The sequence below is a fragment of the Typopeltis vanoorti genome, chromosome 16, assembly GCF_054136105.1.
Source record: "Typopeltis vanoorti isolate ZY-2024b chromosome 16, IOZ_Tvanoo_1.0, whole genome shotgun sequence".
NCBI classification, from domain to species: Eukaryota; Metazoa; Arthropoda; class Arachnida; order Uropygi; family Thelyphonidae; genus Typopeltis; species Typopeltis vanoorti.
This window is the reverse complement of record NC_143564.1, coordinates 14,784,797-14,809,579: the sequence shown is the minus strand read 5'-3', so window position 1 is coordinate 14,809,579 and position 24,783 is coordinate 14,784,797. Positions and strand designations below refer to the sequence as shown.

At 36.7% G+C, this 24,783-nt stretch overlaps 1 protein-coding gene across 1 annotated transcript in view; it reads right to left on the bottom strand.

The window, feature by feature from the left end:
* Window positions 1–24,783, bottom strand: part of LOC150097861 (uncharacterized) — a 501,089-nt gene that overhangs the window by 311,398 nt on the left and 164,908 nt on the right. Inside the window, exon 8 of the mRNA XM_090406613.1 lies at window positions 15,773–16,034. Within this exon, the coding sequence (XP_090262739.1) occupies window positions 15,773–16,034 (262 nt within the window). The remainder of the gene's footprint in view (window positions 1–15,772; window positions 16,035–24,783) is intronic.

Here is a 24,783-nt window from a genome sequence, read left to right as displayed (position 1 = left end):
TCACAGACAGCACATTGCATAAACTCTTTTATATCAAAACTCTTAAACAAACATGGTGACCTGGCCAACATTTTTTTTTAATTGGTACCATATGGACGCTATCTTATCTTAAAAATAATAATTAAAATAACACAGAAAACACACAAAAATCGCACAGACACACTAAGAAATGAAAAGCAAACAATACTACGTAAAATTCTAGTAAAATTGCCAATGATAACATAAAATACTACTGATCTTTGCAGGAGCTCTCGACAAGCCGATGATCATATCAGTGCGACACCTACCAACGATTATCCGATGATAAATGATCGGAATAATATTCCCCAGTTATTGTTTTATCCTTTTCAAGATAATTAATAAACAAAATGCCTGTAGCATCAAAACACCGATGCTTTGACCTTTCCTGTTGATGGAACCGACTTTGTTTTCTTTGGTACTGAACAACCAGCTTCTGTCCACTGTTTTGACTGCTGTTTGGATTCTGGTGTATAATGATGAATCCAAGTCTTATCCATAGTAATAAATCGACACACAAAATCAGTTTTATTCTTGTTAAAACACTTCAAACACTGTTCAGAGATTTTCATGGGAGTGTGTTTTTGATCTGCTGTGAGCAAGCACGGCACCCATCTTGCGCAAAGCTTTTGCATTTGCAATTCTTCATGCAAAATATATCATTTTGAAAGTTTATTTTTCACTTGGTTAGAGTATAATAAAATTAGTTTAATCCTTTATCCAAGTGTGAGCAAACAAAGTTTGCTCCTGAAAGTATCTTCAGGACTGGGGTAAGGTGGTACAACACCAGGACAACTCCTTGCAAAGGTGGAGCAAGCTAACAACACTCCTATCTCAGTATCTCCTAAATGCAAAACACATCTTGCGGATATGTCTAATGTTATGCATTCAGGGAAGGGCCACTACCCAGACCGGTTTCGACCTTTATTGAGGTCTCTTCAGTGGGAGCCAGGCCCAAGTGGAGAGACCAAGCAGAAGCATTAGCAGGTCATCTCTACCTATAAGAGTTGCCAAATGGTGTCCAACCTTTTTTAATAAATTACTCTGGATTTAGAGAAAGATGTTGAAAGTTTATTTTTCACTTGGTTAGAGTATAATAAATTTAGTTTAATCCTTTATCCAAGTGTGAGCAAACAAAGTTTGCACCTGAAAGTATCTTCAGGACTGGGGTAAGGTGGTACAACACCAGAGCAACTCATTGCAAAGGTGGAGCAAGATACTTGGATAAAGGATTAAACTAATTTTATTATATCTAGCCAAATGAAAAATAAACTTTCAACATCATTCTCTAAATCCAGAGCAATTTATTAAAAAAGGTTGCATGACATTAGACATATCCGCAAGGAGATGTGTTTTGCATTATAGGAGATACTGAGATAGGAGTGTTGGTATCTTGCTCCATTTTTGCAACGAGTTGCCCTGGTATTGTACCACCTTACTCCAGTCCTGAAGATACTTTCAGGCGCAAACTTTGTTTGCTCACACTTGGATAAAGGATTAAACTAATTTTATTATACAAAATATATCATACATGTTCTTTTGAAATGCCTATAATCTCAGCAATTTCACGAACTTTGACTCGCTGGTCATCCATATCGTGCCCTTGATCAATGATTTCTGGTGTTGTTACACTTTTTGAACGTCCTTCACATGGATCATCTTCAAGGCGGGTATGGTCACGTTTAAACTCAGCAGCCCATTTCTTTATTGTCGATAACGAAGGAGAAGAGTGCTCATAAACTTTTATGAACTTCGAATTAATTTCTTTTGGCATTAAACCTTCTTTTACAAAGAATTTTATAACCGCATGATAATACTCAATTTTATTATCATTACAGGGGATACAGACAACAAGTTTGCTTCAGACAGCTGTATAAGACAAACTACTTGATAGAATGACTTGCAATTTCACATTGATGCTTATGACAGATGTAGCAACTTAGAAAAAAAAAAATCTGGCTGATAGTGTTGCTATCTATGGTTGAGGCTGAGAACTTTTCAGGCCACCCTCGTACATTCATAGTCACTACCATCCACATAAAAATGACTCTAGGCTAAATACAACAGGTCAAACCAGTTAATGATTACAATAATAGAAAGTATCACACTAAATATAAGGGGCAAGTACCTAATTTCATAAATAAGGCAATTCTGATTGGCTGATATAATTAATTATTAATGTTTCTTTTTTTTTTTTGAAAAAAATGTAAGTTTATTTATTTATTTTTATTATTTTTTTAATCACAAGGAGTCAGGCTAGATTGGGTAAATAGTTTTAGGTGTGATATAGCTTACTACTGCATATTGCTAGTCTGTATTCATATATATAGATGTACAGGGTGACCCGTAAGTCATGAAGGGATTTAAATATGTAATAACGTTTTTTTTTTTTTTTTGATATAGTGAAATACAGAACTTGGACATGTTTTTTTTTTTTAAATTAGTCATTCATATTTTAAATGCGAATAACTGTGAAGCCCCTTCATGACTTATGCACCACCCTTATGGTAAAACTTATGATTAAATTTAAGCAAGCAAAGCAGTGTAAAAAAAGCTAAACAAAGTCTTGGAATGACTTTGGTATGATTAGAACATGAAGGTGGTGTAATGTTCTGGAGACTATTGAAAGAGTTTAGAAATGGAAGAAAGAGTACTGTAAAAGGAATCAGAGATGATAAAGATGACATGCAAATTGAAAATATCCTATATGTAATGAATGATTATTTTTGAAAGGCTGTTAAATGAAACAAGAATTGGCAGAAAATATTCAAAAGGAATGCAATCATGAGTACATATCAGTACTTGAGGTAGAACAGGCCATCAAAAATATGAATGTGGGAAAGGTAGCTGGAACAAATAATATTCAACTACAAATGATCAAGTATGGAGGTATAAAAGTTTGACAGTGGCTTCAGTGAATAATTCAGAAGTCATGGTAAGAAGTTGAAATTCCTGAAGACTAAGCAGAGCTCTCATTGTAACCTTTTGTAAAAAGGAAAATAAAAGAATGTTGGAATTACAGAGAATTTTCCAACTGAGTGTTTCAAGGAAAATGCAAGCATACTCCAAAGAGGCTAAGAAAAATTGTAGAAGGAAAACATGAAGAAAAACAAAGTTCAGATTTTCACTTTAAGACAATATAACAAGAATCCGTATTTAAGTTTTGTCAATCTGAAAAAGGGAAATGACAATGTGCAAAGAAAAAGATGTTCAAAACACTACAATTATATGGTGTAAATGAGAAATTATATTGAGCAATACATAGATATTTCAGTTGTAAGTTGGCAGATAGAATTAAAGGAGTACAAAAAGATGGTTTAATGTGAAATGAGGTACGAGACATGGATGCACACTATAGCCACTATTATTCATTATCTATGATATATTGATCACATAATATAGGAAAGTGGCATTAAACCTGATATCAAAACTGGAGATGTGAATCTCAGGTCTTTGCTTTATGCAGATGATATTATACTCCTAAAGCAAACAAGTATGTAAGATTCTTAACTAAACTGAATGCAACAAATTCTAAACTAAACCGATGCAACAAATATGGCATGAAAATCAGCAATAAAAATACAAAAACTAAGAATATAGGTAGGAACATAGAAAATATAACTGCATTCTGAATGGAAAAAAATAAAGAAGTAGTAGTAAAACATTTCACTATTTAAGTATAATCTGTAGTGAAGATTATTATTATTAACATCAGACCTCCAAAGTGTCAGAGACTCATTGCAGGCTGTACATACTATCACACCCAAAGTTCATCTAACTGTGCTTAAAATACATTCAGTGTGTCTGCATTCACAACATACTCAGGCAATGCATCACACTGACTAACCACTCTCCATCCCAAGAACCTTCTCCTCACTCCTTTGCTCACATCCTCCTTATAGAGTTTCTAGGGATGGCCTCTTGATATCAATGATATCTCCTCTGCTCCTATTCACAAGACTTTACAAATTACATTTCCTCAATCTGTCTGCATACTCCACATCTCAAAGACCAGTTACCACCTTTGAGAATCTTCTCCAGATCCTTTCTAAATATCCTTGTCACCATGAAAACCAGATGACCAAATCTGTGCACAATAATTGAGTCTTGATCAAGCCATTACATAATGGAATCGTAATCTCTTTATTTCTGCATGCCAAAGTCTTTTGAACCATTGCGATTATTCATGAAGATTTTACAATTTGTTCAATGTGTCCCCTGAATATCAGGTCCTCGTCAACCACCACTTCCACAAAGTGTATACTTCGCATCCCATTGTTGCTTACTAAATGTCAAAACCTGTCAGGTCCACTTACCTGCCCATTCACACAATCTATTCGAGTCTTCTTGTAAGGACATAATATCTGCTTGACTCTGCACTGTTCTTCCCAATTTTACATCATTTGCAAACAGTTGCATAGCACCTGTTAAATTTGAATCAATATCATTAATATACAAGTTGAACAACAATAGTCCTTAATACAGACCACTGTGGCACACCACTAGTGCCATCCTCTATCAGAATACTGCACTCCCCCCACCCCACATACAACTTTCTGATACCTATCTGACAGCAAGTCACCAATCCAACTCACTAGTATGTTATCCAATCCTGTCCATTTCAATTTATTTAACAGCTTGTAAAGTGGCAGTTTCATCAAAAGCTTTTGCAAAATCTACATATAGCAATGTATACACATCTCCCCTTGTTCAATATATTCCTCAACTTGTTATAGTACATAAGTAAGTTGGTAAAACATTATCTCCTTTAACAAACCCATGCTTACAACCACAGAAAATACTGTTGTTATCAACCCATTTCTGTATCCTAGATCTCAACTAATCTCTCTGATACCTTAACCACAACTCCAGATATACAGATTGGCCTGTAATTTGCACTATATATGTTTTATATATAATCATCGTCAACTAGTATCAATCCACTGCTAGATGAAGTCATCCAGCATTCTTCACAAATAAATCAATCATTTGCATTCTACCTTGTAATAACCGTTTTATTAAGCCACTGACGATGGTCTGTTAATTTCAGACTGAAATAAATGGCAGTATATTTGATAAATAATACTTTTCCCTTGTGTTTTCATGTATATATTGTATAGAACTATGGCACAAGTTTCTCTAAAAACAAAAATTCAAATCCTTCATGGGGAAAATTTAACCAAAAAGACCAGTAAACTTGGTAAACTATCGGTCTTACAAGATCAGCTGTGAGCCAGGATTATATTTTTAAAAAAATGCCACGACCTAAAGATTATTCCAAACTTCACTAAGATAAAGGAAACTATAAAATCACCTGATGCTCATACTATCTGTAGAAATACGAGCTTATCTCTCGTCCACAATCAGCTCCAAGCAGCTAAATCTGAGCTAGCCATTAATATCTGTCTTGTTACTGAGCTCCAGACTTTTATCTCCTCAAACTTAGACACATAGCTTTCCTACATGATTCTTAATGTTGCTAAACACTCTCAACAATATTCATTTAATACACAAAATAGACATCTAAATCGTAAATTTGATGTCCTTGTTACTAGGCAAATCAAGCCTCTCTCTCAGTTCCAGATAATTGGGTTATCAACGTTTCCAGGATGCCCTTTAACTGACAGAGAAACATTTATTCTTTCAAAAGAACATGAATTCTCCATAGCCAAAGCCTTTTGGTCGGAAAGATATGTGTTCGATTCCTATCAGTGATGTGGGGAACCTTTATCTGGTCTCTTTCGACTAAAGGTGAGTTAGCCGATATCATATCGAGGTATGGGGGGATTTTCACCTGGAAACTCGGGTTTTTCATCCCACAGAACAGGCAAACCGGCCCAGCCATATGTTGGTCCTGAGACCGGATAAAATTGGGGGGTTAGGGAAAGCAATGGTGAACTACCCTGTAAAAAAAAAATCTCACCAGGAATACTTTGTGGGCAAAGTCTACAAAGTCACCTATCTTCGGAAAAGACTGAAAGGGAAAATCAGTCAAGATGCAGCAGTCACCTCGTTATCACCAAAGCAGACAAGGGAAAATCTACAGTAGTCATGGATTCTGTAAATTATAAAAGAAAATTTTCTCTTTTACTACAAGATCATTCAACCTACCTGGATTGTAACTTCACTACAGGTAACTTAAAAATTTAAACTTCCTTCTAGATGAAATTATAAGATTAGACACAGACACCATAGAAAAGTTAAAAACGTATTTTGCAAGAACACTGAAGTTCTATGGTCTACCAAAGATCCATAAGAAAGACATTCTTCTCTGTCAGATTGTAGACTACATTGATTCAATTATGTATCATATAGCCAAATATTAAGCAAACTTACTGAAATCACACATATGCAAGTCTCACTCTTTTATAAAAACTCTTTGGATTTCTTAAACAAATTAAAAAATGTGTCCATACAACCTACTGATCATATGGTGAGCTTCGATGTAGAATCCCTATTTACAAATATACCTCTCAAAGAGACTTTACAACTACTTTCTGAAATGTTCCCACAAGATATAATAAAACTGTTCAAATTCATGATGCATTCATGATGATTGGAGTAAAGTGAATGACAAACAATATTAAACAGGAATTGCATGCGAAAAAGAGGCTATGGAAGAGATATAAGGAGACAGGTAAAGAGAAGATACATGAAGAATATAAGACACAGGCCAGAAGAGTGACTAGTATGGTAAGGAAGCGAAACTGTAATATGAGAGGAGATTGGCCCTAAGATCCAAAGAAAATCCTAGGGAATTTTTTAGCTATGTGGCCAGCAGAGGAGAAATGACTGTGAAAGAATGATATTGTGGGATAAAAATGGGAATAGAGTGACTGATGCAGAGGACATAGTGGAATTGTTCAATGAACACTTTACTGAAGTATTTCATCCTGGAGGAGTCAGTTTTAATACTAGAGGGATAGGGAAGGTTTGAGGATTAGAGGTACAGGAGGAGAGTGTGTTTCAAATACTGAGTACTCTGGATGTCAGTAAAACTGTGGGACTGGATGGTATTTCACCACGGGTTTTGAGAGAATGTGCTAGGAAACTGACAATGCCTTTGACCTGGCTTTTCAATGAAAGTCTGGCTGCAGGAAAGGTGCCCATGGAATGGAAGGAAGGTAAGATAGTGCCATTGCGTAAGGGCAGTAGCAGACTGGAAGTGTCTATTTATAGGACAGTTTGTGTGTCATCAGTAGTTGTTAAGATCTCGGAGAAAGTAGTGAGGGACCGTATACAACATTGGGCAGATGATGGTAATGTTATCTGTGAGAGTCAACATGGATTTGTGAAGGGACGCACTTGTTTTAGCAATATGCTAGCCTTTTATAATAAAGTTACAAGAGCAGTAGATGAGGGAAAGGAATATACTGCCATTTTCTTAGACTTAGCGAAGACATTTGACAGGGTGCCACATGATAAGCTGATATTTAAGTTGCAGCACATGGGTCTGGATGTCAGATTGGGCAAATGGATTCAGGATTGGCTGTCCGATAGGTATTAGAGGGTTGTGTATGGTGGGGCAGTTTCAAGGAGGTAGAGAGTTACAAGTGGGGTCCCACAGGACTCAGTACCGGGACCTATATTGTTTAACCTTTATATCAGTGACATTGTCCGTGGATTGCAAGGGGATATTCAGTTGTTTGCGGAAGCTGGGAAGGATTATCAGTAATAGTGCAGATGTGGTAGCCCTGCAAGAGGATTTGAATAAGCTAGAGAGATGGGCAAATGAATGGGGGGTTGTCGGGTTTAATGCAGCAAAATGTAAGGTCTTGAGGTTTGGGAAACATCGATGGGACGCTGCATACTGTATAGGGGGAGTTATACTGGAGGAAGTGGGGAGACAAGAGATATGGGGTTGATGATTGATAGAAACCTGAAATTTAGGGAACATATTGCAAAGGTGGTGAAGGTAACACAGAGGACTGCTGCAATAATGAGAAGGACACTGAACTGCAGAGATAAAAGGGTTATCATTCCATTGTATAAGACTCTGATCAGACCACACTTAGACTATTGTTCTCAGATTTGGTCCCCAGGATTTGAAGGGGATAAATTAACTGTGGAAAGGATACAAAGGCGAATAACAAAGATGGTTTCAGGACTGTACAATGTTAGTTATGAGGATTGGCTGAGGGAATGTGGACTGCAGAGTTTGGTAGATAGAAGAAGGAGAGGTGATATGATGGAGAATTTTAAACCGTTGAAAGGTGGTTACAGGGTTGACACTGGTTGAACAGTGAGAAGGAGTGATGACAAGAGGTCATCCCTGGAAGTTACGAAAGGAAACCGTGAGAAAGAGGGCAAGGAGTGGTTTCTTTGCATGGATGATGGTTAAACCATGGAATGCATTGCCTGATGGAGTGGTGAGAGCAAGAACGGTCAATGAGTTTAAGGAGTCGTATGATAGACTTTGTATTTCTTAGGGGGGAGACCTCCCCTCAATGAGTCTTGATAGACTTTGTGTTTCTTAGGAAGGACCTCCTGCGATGAGTCTTTTGACTCCATGGAGGCCTGGATAATAATAATAATAATTGTGGATGCTTCGTTTGTCAAAACAAATTCTACAACCAAGTAGAATAAACAGCCATGGGAAGTCCACTAACCCCTGCTTTAGCCAACTTTTATTTAGAGAATTTAGAAGACATCCTTTTTTTCCATCTATACTCCCTCAACCTTCATTTTGGGTTAGATATATAGACGACACTTTTGCCGCCTCACAAGTATAGATACCTTACCAAGGTTTTTAGCTATTGTAAATACTTTACATCCCCATATCAAATTCACTATGGAAATTGAAAGAGACAACAAATTATAATTTTTAGATATTCTTCTCATTCACTCACCATCAGATAATTTAAGAACATCAGTTCATATAAAACCCACTTTTACTGGACATTACATTCTTCAACAACCTGCACAACATCCTTCTCAAAAGACAGGAATCATAAAGGGTTTAATTCGACAAGCTAAGACTAATTGTTCAACTCCTCATCATTTACAGGAAGAACTCTCAACTAACAAACAATATATGAAATTAAATGGCTTCTCCGAAAGGATTACACAACATCTTTTTGACTTCTACAAACCTAACCCAAACAACAAGGAATCAATATGTCGAGTTCCAATCCCATTCATCTCTGGCATTTCAGAACTAATTTCAAGAATTCTGAAGAAATATGATTTAGTAGCGACTTTTCCTACGAGGGTTGTTTGAAAAGTTTGGTTAAAAAATATGTTAAACACATTTTTTGGAAAAAATCATCTTTATTTCTCAACATAGTCTCCATCAAGATCTACACATTTGGTCCAGAAAGTTTCCAATTTTTTCATCCCATCTAAAAAGTAGGATTTGTCAAATTGTGCAAAATAGTCATTGACAGCCTTGATGACATCCTTGTTCGAAGAAAATTTTTCCCTCCAAGCCAAATTTTTAAGTTTGGGAAAAGAAGTAACGTTGGGGTCAAGTCCAGTGAATACGGTGGATGAGGAACTTTGAACTTCAATTTGTGCAATTTTGCCATTGCAACGGCCGATATGTGAGACGGTGCATTGTCTTGATGAAAGAGCAATTTTTTTGTATGCCAATCTTGGCTGTCTTTTCTTCAGTTCTTTTAAACGGTCTGACAATTACACATAATAGACTCCTGTTATTGTCTTCTTCCTCAACCTTCTGGTTCTGTCCACTGCTGGATGAAGGTCTCCCCCATGATTTTCCAGTCACTCGGTTTTCTGCCTCTCCCATCCATCTCACTGCTGCAATTTGTTCCAGTTCATCTCTCCACCTTCTTCTCAGTCTTCCTCTTTGTCTTGCTCCATCCATTGGTCTCCATCTGTTGTTTTTGTAGTCCATCACCCATCACTGCATCTGGCAATATTATGGCCAGCCCATCTCCACTCAGCCTGTTTAATGTATTTTACAATATCCATGACACCTGTTTGAGATCTTATCCAGATATTTGTCTTCCTATCTCTTAATGTTATTTTTAGCATACTTCTTTCCATGTGATGTTGTGTTGTTCTCAGCTTTTTGTTTAGGCCTTCTGTTAAAGTCCATGTTTCTCCTCCATATGTTAAGACAGGAAGTATGCACTGGTCAAAAGCTTTCCTTTTTAGACTTATAGGGATATCACCTCTGAATATGACTCTCATTTTCCCATAAGCCATACATCCAAGGTGAATTTTTTGTTCAATCTCTTTTCTTTGGCACTCCTCAAAGGATAACAATTGGCCCAAATATACATATGAAGTAACTTGTTCTATTTCATGGTTTTCAACTTTGATAGTTCTATGGCTTATGTATTTATTCATCATTATTTTTGTTTTTTCTCTATTTATTTTTAATCCAATTTCTCTGGAGGCTTCATTTAGCTGATTTAGCCTTTCTTCCAGATCTTTAAGATTATCTGCTATCTGGACAATATCATCTGCAAATTTCAGATGATGCACCTTTCTCCATTTATGTTTATTCTTTTTGTTTCCCAATCAAGGCTTCTAAAGACTTCCTCTAGTGCAGCTGTAAATAATTTAGGAGATATGTGTCGCCTTGCCAGATGCCTTTTTGTATTGGGAACTTTTCACTGTTTTTATATAATTTAATTACAGAAGTTGCATTATTGTAAATATGTTTTAGTGTTTCAATATATGGTTTCTCAGTTCCCTGGGTTTCAAGTGCTTTTAGTGTTGCAGATGTTTTAATGAATCAAATGCTTTTTCATAGTCTATATAGGCCAGACATAAGGGCTTATTGTATTCAATTGATTTTTCAATGAGCTGTCTTAATGTGTGAATATGGTCCAAAGTATTGTAATTCTTTCTAAATCCAGCTTGTTCACAGGATTGCATTCCCTCTAGTTTAGATTTTATTCTATTATTTATAATTTTTGTGAAAACTTTATATATGGTGGGGAGTAGGCTTATAGGTCTGTAGTTTTTAATTTCTGCCTTACTGCCCTTTTTAAAAATTAATATTAGAAGTAATGTTCCAATTTTTCGGAATTTTTTTCTGTTTTAGGCATTTGTTAAAGAGTTTAGTCAGCTGTTTGATGACAGGGCTTCCTCCCAGTTTTAAGAAGTCTACCATAATTCCATCTTCTCCTGGGGCCTTTTCATTCTTAATTTCCCGCAGTGCTATTTCCACTTCACCTTGTAAGATCTCAGAGGCATCATGTTCTTCCTCACTCGAGTTATCCATAGATGATTCTTGGATGTCCCGGTCTTTGTCTTCATAGAGTTCAGTATAAAATTCCTGAATTCTTTTGATTATTGCATCTCTATTTTTTATAATTTCACCATTTTTTCTTCTTACAGCAGATATTTCCTTTGTTCCAACTGATAATGTTCAGCTTAGGACCTTCATATTACTATTGTTTTCTATTGTTTCTTTAATTTTCCTAGTATTATACAATCTAAGTTCATGTTTTATGTTCAATTTTTGGAGGAAAATTGTAGATAGGAAGTTAGTAATGATGTAATTTTTTCATGTAGTACTGTCATATCCTGTACACCCCTTGAGGGTACATGGCAGGAATTTGATGATGATGATGAAGTTCATGTTTCATCTTTTTACATATAGTTTTGCAAATTTCTGCATATTCTATTTTATTGGTGTCATTCAGATCTCTTTTCATATCTCTTCTTTTCTTTATCAGATCTAAGGTTTCCTGTCTTAGTTTTTCTTCTCCTTGGTGCCTTTTTACACCTCCTATTTCTAGTGAACAATTCAAGATAGATTTTGTTAATATTTCATTAGCATCATCGATGGTAGTAGCTGTGTTTAACTTTTTTAGTTCATTTTTGAGTGATTCTCTATAACAGCTTTTATTGTGGTGGAAGTTTTGTAGATTCACTAAATTGGACTTTTTCTTATGAGCTTATTCTGTTCCCATTTTTTGTTGATCCATACTTTTGCCCTTACTAGTCTGTGATCACTTCCTGTGTTAAATCTATTAAGCATTTCGGTATTATTTATTATATATCTTCTGTTGGAGAGGATGAAGTCTATTTCATTGTAAGTCCATTTGGGCTTCTCCAAGTCCATTTTCGGTTGATTTTCTTCTTGAAAAAGTGTTCATAATAAAGAGGTTATTTTCTTCTGTAAATTCAATAAGTCTTTCTCCTCTTTCATTCCTCTGTCCAAATCCAAATTTACCGATGGAGTTCAGATGGTCACCTCTGCTTCCAATTTTGGCATTAAATTCACCCATTATACTTATGTAGAATTCTTTAGAATTATTTAATGTGGATTCTAATGTTTCATAGAAATCTTCTATCCCTTCATCTGGATGGTCCATAGTTGGGGCATATCCTTGTATAATTTTCAGTTGGTATCTTTTATTTATGAAGACTTAGTTCAGCTATTCTTGATGTTATTTTATTTACAAACAGGACATTGTCCTTGATTGCTTTATTTATTAGGAATCCTACACTACCAGTTGAGTTTCTGTCACATTCACAGTGGTAGAGTAGATATCCATCTTTTAATCACATGAGAGTTTCTTCTTTCCTTCTTATCTCTGAAAGGCCCACAAAGTTCCATTTTATATGTTCAAATTCCTTCATCAGTTATTCCAATCTATCATCATTCCGTAGAGATCTGCAGTTATATGTTCCTACTAATATCCTTCAATCATTGTGCACTGTATGTGGACTCATTGTAGTTAGTGGAGACTGTAGCATATTTTTCGACCTAGACCATCTGCCTAAGTCCAGGACGTGTCCCTTTTAATGCTGGGTGACGGATGAGCCAGTATGTAATTTTCTTATTTTATTCATCATTTGCATTGTCTTCATGGAGAGGTATTTGGCCTTATAGCACCACACTGGCCAGACGGGTTGATGCCTCACAATAGTGCATAAAATGAAATGACACAGCAAAATAGGTAAGATTCACCCCTAGCCCTCGAATACGCTAATAGCATTGGGAGTAAGGAGCAAGAAGAGAAGAAAGAAACAAGGAAGGAAGAGGAGGGACCAGTCTACAGATAATATAACAGATGTATATTACATGAAGTAAGGCATGGTCCAGCATCAGGTACCTCGGGTTTGCCATGCCCATACTCACTAAAGTGAGCCCTTGAGAACTTATTGTCTTACCCTTTTCCAAATAGTCTATCATGATAATTCCTTGGGAATCCCAAAAAACAGTGGCCATCACCTTCCCAGCTGACAAAATGGTTTTCGCTTTTTTTCAGTGCTCTTTCATCGAGCATTGTCCACTGTTTTGACTGCTGCTTGGATTCAGGTGTGTAATGGTGGATCCAAGTTTTGTCTGCAGTCACGAATCGACGCAAAAAATCCTGCAAACAAATTGCGATTAAATATCGCCAAACACTGCTTTGAAATGTCTTTTCGCTTACGTTTTTGATCAACAGTCAGCAATCACGGTACCCCTTGCACACACACAGCTTTTTCATGTGCAATTTTTCGTGCAGGATATTATACCAGCCTCAGTTGAGATGCTTACAATCTCAGCAATCTCATGCACTTTCACTCAGCAGTCTTCCATAACAATACCATGGATTTTATCAATCATTTCCTTCATAGTGACCTCAGTCAGGTGTCTGGAGCATGCGTCATCTTTGATAGACTTACGACCATGTTTAAACTCATTTATCCCAAAATCAATAGTCTTTAATGCTGGTGCAGAGTCCCATTGAACTGCATGTAACTCGGCTTTGATCTGCGTGGCTGTCCACTTCTTCAAATAAAAGTGTTTTATCACTGCACAAAACTTGTTTTTCTCCATTTTTATGAAAAATGCAAACACGGTCATTTTAAATGTTTGCAAATGAGAACTACGCCTTGCACATGACTAAAATTTTGCCGGGAGTCATGAAAAGATGATACGCGCTGACACTGGTATGAATGAATGAATTGTGTCGCCATCTATTGGAAATTTACCAAAATTTTCAAACAACCCTCGTATTAATAAACTCTCAACGTATTCTCCTCTTCTAAAGATAAACACTCTCTACATCTCTTCCAGGTGTGTACCAAGTTCCATAGGACTGCCAAATTTCCTACTTCAGACAAACTGGACGCTCAATTGAAAAAAGAATACAAGAACATCAATCATATATTTTCCACAAAAAATCCAATAAGTCTGGATTAGCTCAACACAGAAGAGAGGCAGACCACAACATTTTTTGGTCTGAAACACACCTTTTACATAAATGTTGGTACAAATTTGAATGCTTATTTTAAGGAGAGTGCTGAGGCCATGCTTCACTGCCCTAACTTGAGTCGGAATGGCTGCCTATCCTCCTTATCTATCTATATATATGCAATTTGTTTTCAACTATTATGATAAACCTTTTCTTCAGTGAAAGCATAGCGCTATTGGCAATTTAACATTATGCGGCTCATTCTATTTCAATTAAATCAATTGTTTGCATTTTACCTTGTGACAACTGTTTTTTAAAGCCACTGATGATGGCCTGTTAAATTCAGACTGAAATATATGGTACTATATTTAATAAATAATACTTTTACCTTATGTTTTTGTGTATATATTGTATAGAACTATGGCACAAGTTTCTCTAAAAACAAGCAATACTGTCTATCCTAATATCTAGAGCTTCCAAGAGTGCTTTTGTTCAAAAACAAAGGGTCATATGAGCAGATTCTCCTCTCATAGGCAAAAATAGTTGGTGACATGGGATGGATTGGCAGGGATTTTATTTTGGAAGAGCCAGCTGTTGATGTCGAAGTAACAAAGGTGATTCATTTGCCTTGATGTGTAGCCTAGTGATCAGTGAGGTTCGAAATGCTCTAGTTTGATTCTTAAGTCTTGACCTAGATAGGGACCAAACATTGCAGAGTATACTCTCTCTCTCTTTGGCAGAAGCATAGATTTCGTACCTATAATCAAATTTTGATCTATTCAGGACATGGTACAAATAAAAGAACATCTGACAGCACACCAAAAGTTAGCTGTCAGGTGCAAAGGATGTTCATCGCTGTACAGCACTTATCTCACAACTGATGTATGTGAGAGAGGAAACCAAGTTTCTTGTCGAATATAAATCCCAAGAACATGGCTTCCAGTGCAAATGAAATTAAAGTTTGTTCTAATCCAAGAGTTTTGGATCAGGATTAAGAGCACATCTGTAGTAAAAGTACATACAAACTGAGCCTGCTGGGAAAATCTGAACTAATTTACCCAATTTTGAAAGAAGGTCACTGGCTTGCTTCAGCTGTATTTGTACAACCCTCAATATATCACATGAATGACAGAAGATGGTGAAGTCATCCACATAGGGGTCATTACTTACAGTTGTGGAAAGGTGCATAGTGTTGTACACCTTTCCCTATCAAAGCTGCATTTACCTTGACTGCAAAAAAGTGTGATACTTAAAACTGAACACTGCAGAACTCCCTCCTCTTGGATGTCCACTCAGACTTGGAAGATTCAGTTGGATAAAAAAATTCTTGATATAAAGGGAAAGGTTACCTCTTTCAATATGCCAAATCTTCAAGCAGTGCCATATGCTTTTTCTATATAAAAGAAAACCAATACCAAGTGCTTGCAGTTTAGGAAGGCATCTCAAATGAAAGCTTCCAGAATACATTATCAGAACACATTGATAATGCAGGTAGTGTTAAGAATTTTAAAGTCCAATATGATAAATACGTTATCAGCTGAATGAACTTTCCACGATGAGTCTGCTGACTCCATGGAAGTTATTATGATGGTGATGATGATAATAATAATAATAATATAAAAAAGATCATTATGATCAGAACTTACCTACATCATCTGGACTATGATTCTTTATTATTTCTGCAAGTTTTAGATTTCCAGCAATAACAGCTACTTGATAAGGACTCTGATTAGCAAAATTAAGTGCATTCTTGTCCGATCCACGAAAAAGAAGTACTCGAGCACAGCTTTCTTGATCATTTACCGCACATACATGAAGTGGGGTGTTGCCACTGGCATTTTGAGCATTCATATCAGCACCATAGAATAAAAGATGTTCCAAATGTCGTACTAGACCATGCTTACAGGCCTGAAACAGATATTTTACAAAATTTCATTTTTAAAACATTAGAAATGAATAAATTACTCATCAAAAAACTATTTAATAGATTGCAAAACAAATAGCACTTTCCCAAAATACAGAATTACTTGTCTGGCACATCTGTCGGATTCATGAATTTCATTACTAGTATAACTATACTGTTTGAAGGTTTTTATATTGAGCATATGAAGATGAAAACTTTAACTTTAATAAAAAAAAAAAAAAAATTATGAATGCATTAAAAATATGTCTAGTTATGTAATCAAAATATCACACGAAAATGAAAATAATAATATATATAATCTAATATATATATTGAAAGGTTAGAGCATTTCGGGGTGGGAGCTAGAGTCGAGACTGTAGTTGAAGAGCTTTGGTAAGAGTTCGGGAAAATGAAAAGTGAAATGAAGTACCTGGAAGATGAGATTAAACACAAAAGATGAAATTGGTTGATGTGAATGAGAAGGAGGAAGTTGGTTTTACAAAGAGAGAGTCAAAGAATAGTCGTACATCGTTGTATGGGGGAATCGATTATTAGAGGTGTGATGACTATAAAGTACACAAAACATGATTTCCTGTTAGACCAATGAAACAAATAACTGAAGCGTTGAAGAGAAGAAAAGAGTGGGCATCAGAATTAATGGTAGTTGTGGAACAAATGACTTGATGAAAAAAGGAATATTGATGGAGACACTTTAGGAAGTTGTTGTGGGAGGTAAAGAATAATAGTGTCGTTAGAAAAGTTGTTAGCTTGTTGTCCAGATATAACAGTAATAAGTTGAGGAGGAGAACAGAGATAATGAATAGCAAGATGGCTAGTTGTGCAAGGCAAAGGGATTTCAGTTGGTGACTCTATGGAGTGAATTGAAGGAAAGTTTTAATGGGTTAAAGTTCATTGATTATATTTGAATGGGTTTGTGGCTGGGCTTTTAGAAAGCCTACTGTTTGCTGATAAGGTACAGATTCAAGAAGTTAATGCAGCTAACAATCAAAGTGTAATTGTAAAGCAGGATGCACAGACAAACAGGATAAAGATGGATATGAGGTTGAAATATGGTTGCAGCAGGGCAAGGTGATGGAATGCATAAAGTTAAGAATGAGACAGGTATGAATGGCAATCAGAGTCAAGATTAGGGAAAGAAACTGGAGTGGTCAGACCAAAGAGACGTGTGGTATATTAGCTAGAGTAGAGAATGTTGGTGCTGGTAAAACAGCCTCAAAGACAGAGGGATTGTTGTTTGTATACATGTGTAAGGAATATTTGAAATAAGAGAGCTAAGTTCACTGCATTGATTGAGTCATATATATATATATATATATATATATATATATATATATATATATATATATATATATATATATATATATAAAGTAGTATGGATAAAGATAATTAGTATAATTGAAACTTGTTTGTCTAAGGATGATGTGATGATGGCAGTAGAAATTAAAGAATAAATGACTACAATTTTCTGGAAGGGGAAGGGGAGTGCTGTTAATGATTGCAGAGGAACTGTGTTCATAAAGTGTGGAAGTTGATAGTAGATGTGCAAACTTTGAATCGGTGTGGCATGAAGTTGAAATTAACAGCCAAATATATCTGAGAGTATGCTGTTATAGGCCACAGAATGTAGAGAATACTGATTGTGAAATGTTTATGTAAATTGGTTGGGCATATAAAAAGAAGGTGATCCTGATGGAAGACTTTCATTATAAGAATATAGAATAGAAGAAGACAGTGCATGATATCAAGGAGAGCAAAGTTGTTGAATTTCTAAGGGATAAATACCTTAAGCAGCATGTTGCTGAAGCTATTATAGGCTTTAGTGTTTTCAATTTGGTAATAACTTCACAAGATTCACATAAAACTTCACGCTTCACATAAAAACTTAATGAGGCATTAACTGCTACCAGCTGATGAGAGTGATCATGAGGTACTTGTTTAGGAAGAGGTGAAACACAAAAAGGTTACTTCCAAAAAGGGATATATATATGGAATTATAAGGTGAGCAATTATGGGAAGCTCTGTAGTCAACAGTGCATCAATATGTTAAGTAAATGAGCTGTGATGAAAAGATGTTGAGAGTGCATGGAAATTCATGAGGCAGTATCTGACACAAGCAATCTGCATACCAAGGGTTAAGCAAGTAAACAGACTAGGAGTGAAATGGATGAACAGTGAAATCAAGCAAGCTGTGTTGGAAAAGAAAAAATTATGGAAGAGGTACAAGACAGTTGGTGATGACTGGATCCATGAAAAGTATAAAATGCAGGCTAGAAAGGTAATGAGCATGAATAAAGAAAGAAAAGGTAGAGTATGAGAGAAGATTGGGTCTGATCAGGTCAAGGTTAATTCAAGGGATTTCTTCTGGCTTCTGGTATATGGCAAGCAGGAGAAAGAATAATTATGGCAGGTTGACGCTGATGGATAGTCATGGCAGCATAGTGACTGTTGCAAAGGATATAGTGGATTTATTGAATGAGCATTTTATCAGCATATATCAATACTTTGTGTAAATGATGCCATGCAATATGTAGAAGATAGGCAGGTATTAGAGGAAGTGGAAGCGAAAGAATCAGAGGTGTATCAGGTATTGATTGGGTTATATGTTAATCAGGCTGTAGGAATGGATGACATATCACCACATATTTTTAAGGAATATGCACAACAGTTAGCTAAGCCCCTGACCTGGTTATTTAATGAAAGTCTTGCAGTGGAGAAGGTTGTCAAAGATTGGAAAGAGGGCAAAATAGTGCAATAGTGCTACTCCACAAGCACAGTTCTAGGACAGAAGTTTCCAATTATAGACCAGTCTATATAACTGCAGTTGTAGTCAAGGTATTGGAGAGATTGGTTACAAATAGAATACAAGATTGAGTTGATGGACATAGGATTCTTTATGATGGTTAGCATGGATTTGTACAGGATAGGTCTTGATTTGGAAATTTACTTGCATTTTATAATAAGGTAATGAGTGTGTTAGATAAGGAAGATTTGGATACAGTGATATTCTTGGAATTTGTAAAAGCCTTTAACAGATTACCATGTGATAAGTTGGAGTACAGCTGCAGCAAATGGGAATGGATGCTGCACAGTCTTGCCATAAATACTGTTACAACTTCTGCAGAGCCCACAGTATTGAGTGAGTCTAGTTCTGTTAATGGGGCACGCAGCCAACATTCACATGTTTTATCAGTAGGGAGTTGTATGGGGGGGGGATTGCATAGGGATATCCAAATTGCATTTCTGCAAGAAAGGGGTGAAAGGTATATTTTAAGTATATATATATATCCTAAGTATATATCAAGACACAGTGCTTTAACCTATGGTACAACCCTTGAACAACAACTTGTTGTTTCATGGGCAGTGAACCTTCCAAGAGGACTCAGTCCCTATTCACAAGGTGTGGGCCACACAACACTGATTGGAGGTGAATGTGCCCAACCACATATCACCATCTGACTGGCCATCTGGAAATCCCAATCCGATCTGTTGAACTTCAAATTGTGGTCACAGCCCAACAGAGTAGCATGCAAGACACCCCAGCATCACCAGCCTGAAGTTGGATTTGGAGAAAGCAGTGCCAATGTTTCTGTTGAATGTTGTGCGCACCACCATTAATATATTGCCTCACAGACCTCGGGCACACATGAAAGCAAAAGGGGAACATTTCAGTGTTGCTATATGCACATTATGCACTGGTGTCCAAAAGCTAAGGATGAACTACATTTTTACCTGTATATGAAAAAAATTTCATGACTACAGCCAAACGTGGACATAAATTTATTGCTAGCATACTAATAAATTATGTTACACAAAAAAATGTGTTATAAATTTCAAACAAATTAAACTGCAATACCTTTTTTGGTAAAAGTTACAAATTTACTAATGACCTCATTAAGGAATTAATGTACACTGCTTACAAAAATACTATGTGGAGAGAGACATTTCAGTATGGAATATGTCTACCCCAAACTGTGATGCAGCTCTCGCAACTTCATACCACGTTTAGCACCTAGTGATTCAGTAGTTCTTGAGGCCCACTGGCCCACTCCTCCTTTAGAGAAAGGATAAAGCCTTGTTTGTTTTCTGTAGGGAAATTTCATCTCACTATGCACTCCCTACTGTGTCCTAAATATGTCCTATGGAGTTGAGATCTGGATAGCATGCTGGCCATTCAATTTTATTAATATCCTCGGTCTCCAAAAGTATCTCCACTGCTCGTGTATACGATGTGGTGTGGCATTGTCATCCATAAAAATGAATGCATTCTTAACCTACAGCACCATGGAACAATCGAATATGATGCTGAAGAATTTCGTTGCAATACTGTTCACCAGTCATAGTCCCTTTTCTCAACAGTTGTAGCTCAGTGCATCCATTAAGCACCTCTCCCACACAATGACTCCAGCAATGCCGAATCTATCCTTTCCAAGAACATTCACATGATGGTAAGCAGAACCACTTTCACACCAGATCAAGTGTCGTCTAGAATAGGAAGAGAGACTAAAATGACTTTCATCTGTAAAGAATACATTAGCCCATTGGTGTCTTGTCCATTGTAGCGCACTGAAAACATGCTCTACAATGAACCGTGGATAAAGGGACGCAGACTACAGGCCTTTGAGAATATTGGCCTGCAGATATTATTATTATTATTATTACCACCCCAAGACCTCATGGAGTCAAAGACTCATCTAGGAGGTCCTTTTATCACACACACACACACACAGCTCATCATACCGTGTTTTAAACACATTCAAACTCTTTGCAGACACCACATTCTCAGGCAAGGCATTCCAATCATTCACAACTCTGCACGAAAAAAACCTGCCTCTTACTCCCCTACTCACACCCTCTTAATACAGTTTCCAGGGATGACCTCTGGTTCTCTCCTGATCTGATCTCCCACTATTCTCTGTAAAACTTCTCCAGCATTGATCCTATAACAATCCCTTACCAACTTGTAGGTCTCTATCATATCTCCCCTCTTCCTCCTCTCCACCAGACTCTGCAAATTACATCTTCTCAATCTTTCTTCATACTCGACATTCCAGAGGTCAGAAACTACCTTAGTCAGGAATCAGAGAGTTCCATGCCGAATATAGTAAACTATAAAGTATCGGCGACCACTAGCGTGAGCTAATGCAAGTGACCCTAGTATGTAGTACAATACCGGAGAACTTGCAGCAAAGTCGGTAAAGTTCTGATCGCTATTCTTAGGTATTTTCCATAATGTAAAAACACATTTCCTAGGAAATGTATGCTGTTATAACATTATGGTGGGAAGTCACTACCCAGACTGGTTTCAGCCTTTTTTGAGGCTTCATCAGTGAGTAGCTAGACCAAATTAATACCAAAGTGTATAGCGAAAAGAACTTATATACTCTGCTATACGAGTTTCCAAACAGGTGCAACCATTAAGTTACTTAAATATAAAGAGCTAATAAGCTTCATCGGTGATATAAACATTATTTAAATTAAGGGGATATTAAATCCCACATTGTTTTAAAACCGAATAAGAAACTCAAAGATTGAAATCAGAGAGTTTCATGCTGAATATAGTAAACTATAAAGTATCGGCGACCACTAGCGTGAGCCAATGCAAGTGACCCTAGTACGTAGTACAATACCGGAGAACTCGCAGCAAAGTCGGTAAAGTTCTGATCGCTATTCTTAGGTATTTTCCATAATGTAAAAACACATTTCCTAGGAAATGTATGCTGTTATTACATTATGGTGGGAGGTCACTACCCAGACTGGTTTCAGCCTTTTTTGAAGCCTCAAAAAAGGCTGAAACCGGCTACTCACTGATGAAGCCTCAAAAAAAGCTGAAACCGGTCTGGGTAGTGACCTCCCACTATAATGTAATAACAACATACATTTCCTAGGAAATGTGTTTTTACATTATGTAAAATACCTAAGAATAGCGATCAGAACTTTACCGACTTTGCTGCGAGTTCTCCGTATTGTACTACGTACTAGGGTCACTTGCATTAGCTCACGCTAGTGGTCGCCGATACTTTATAGTTTACTATATTCAGCATGAAACTCTCTGATTCCAATCTTTGAGTTTCTTATTCGGTTTTAAAACAATATGGGATTTAATATCTCCTTAATTTAAATAATGTTTATATCGCCGAAATGAAGCTTATTAGCTCTTTATATTTAAGTACCTTAGCCAGTCTCCTTTGGACCCTTTCCAACATCTCTTCATCCTTCTGAAAACCCGGTGACCAAATCTGGGCACAATAGTCCATGTGTGGCCTAATCAAAGCCTTATACAATGAAATAAGAATCTTCCTACTTCTACACGTCAGTGTCCTCTGCATCATTCCCAGAAGCCTTTGTGTTGTCTTCACAATTTTGGCGATGTGTCCCCTAAATTTTAGATCCTTATCCACTATCACCCCCAGATCTCTTATTTCCTCTACCTCCAAATATCCAGATATCTTGGAAGAGTGAGGGTGATCTCTTAGAAAATGTCTGGAACACATTCAATTGGTTTGAAATGCTGCCAAAGCATGGATACAATGTAAATTTCAAACTTTCTGGCAAAATCAGTAATTCTGCAGCCTTCTTCAAGATTTCCAGTAATTTTTCCCTTTGTGAAATCATCGAGATGATGTCTTTGAGGCATTACAAGACTTTCAAGTTTAAATTTATTCCTTAATGAAAAGAGCTTCCTTCAAACAATTCACTTAGCGCAGCATTTTATCCTGCTGAGTGCTACATATGACCCCTTTGCACAAAATTCAAAAATTTGAATGCATATCTGCTTTCTACTCAAAATTGTCAGATATACAAATTGCCACAAGTTGATTTGTCTAAATTTGAGGTTGTATAATCTTCAGAAATACTGCTCGTCCTAGGTTAGGGACACCATACACGTGGTTTGTATGTGCTGAAAGTTGTAAATGATTTACAGATAGATTAGAGGTTTATGTGCTGTCCAAGTTGTAACAATATTTATGGTTAGACTAGGTATACAAATTAGATGGATTGGTGTTTGGCCCTCTGAACAATACCAGTAAGTTGTGTAAGATGGAGCAGTGTCTCAAAAAAAAAAAAAAAAAAGCAGGTAAACAGTGGAAGGCCCCAGGGTTCTGTTCTTGGGTCCCTGCTGTTTAGCTTGTTTGTATATGATATATTATGTGGACTGACTGCAGATCTTCAGCTACTTACTGATGTTAATTCCCTTCAGGAAGATTTGAATAGACTTTTGACTTGGACAAAGGAATGGGAGGTAGTAGTTTCAATATTAATAAGTGCAAGGTGTTGCATTTTGGAGTGGAGTGCAGAAATATACAGCAGTGTACTATATCAACGGTGCCATACTGCATGAAGTGGATGAGATTCGAGATTTGGAAATGTTGATTGATAGTAGACTGAAGTTTAGAAGGCATATTTCAAGTGGTACAGACTGCTCATTGTAGTACTGCTATGATAACAAGTATCCTAACATGCAAGGATAAGGAGGTGGTTGTGCCACTGTATAAAGCACTGTAAGACCTGGATTATTGTGCTCAGATTTGGTCATCTAGTTTTCAATGTGATGTGGAAACAATGCAGAGGGTTCAGAGAAAAGGAGTGATTGTCTTTAGGAGTGATCTCTGTGACTTCTTTCTGCTTAGAAACTGATGCAGTTCCAAGTTTTTGGAGCAAGACCAAAGCTTTGCGGCTAGAGTGGGTAAAGTCTAAATTTTCGGTTGTGGTTTTCCAACGTTGGCATCCATCGTTGTTCATTAAGCACTTCTAAAATTTTTTTTCCAATTTCAGGATCTGGATCTTTTTTGTATTTTTTAAATAGTTCCTCAGTTTCAGGAGACCAGCATTGGGTGTACTGTTTCCAGAAACCTCTTGGTATACATCGTTTTGCAGCACCTATCAGTACTCCTACAAAATGTTTGTAATTTTCAACTTCAGGTTGGATGCAACGGATGTTAGATTCAATTTGTTCATGAGTGCTACACATGATTCCTTTCCACAAAATTCCTGTTTAGATTGCATAATTGGGATTTGTGTTTCTATAATGATTATAACAGGTTCTATGTTGAGATCCTGGAAAGTTTTCAATTACTTTCCTATCAGTGGGTAAAGGATTATCCTTCGTGTTACAAGTGACAAAGCAGCGGTCAGGGTTTGAGTCTCTCTTCCGTCTACCTGATTTAAAAGTTCCAGAGTCTTTTGCATCAAAAACCAGTGATAGCCCAAGGCTTTCACTGGTTTTTCACTGTTTCACTGGCAAACAATTAAATATCACCCCTGATGGATCATAAGACAAAAATATAAGAAAATCTCCAATTGCTATTTTGTTTTTATTACAAGAGAAACATTAATGCAAAACAATTACATATTAATATAACTGGATAACAGCGAACTGGATAAGGGTAATGGGTTTACAGTGATACTGCTGGACCTGGCTAAGGCATTTGACTGGATACCACATGGAACTGTAATCCGTAAACTGCAACATATGGGAATGGATATAGGGTTGGTGAGATGGATAGGTGGGTGGTTGATGGAGAGATATCAGAGAGTAGTTTATTCAGGAGTAGAGTCCAAAAGACGGCCTGTGACTAGTGGTGTGCTGCAGGGTTCTGTTCTTGGACCACAGTTGTTTAATTTGTTCATTAACAATATAAGGAAGAATCTAAGAGGAACAGTTCATTTGTTCGCTGATGATGCAAAGTTGGGTAGGGCAATAGTGAATGCAGAAGATGTCAAAATCTTGCAGGA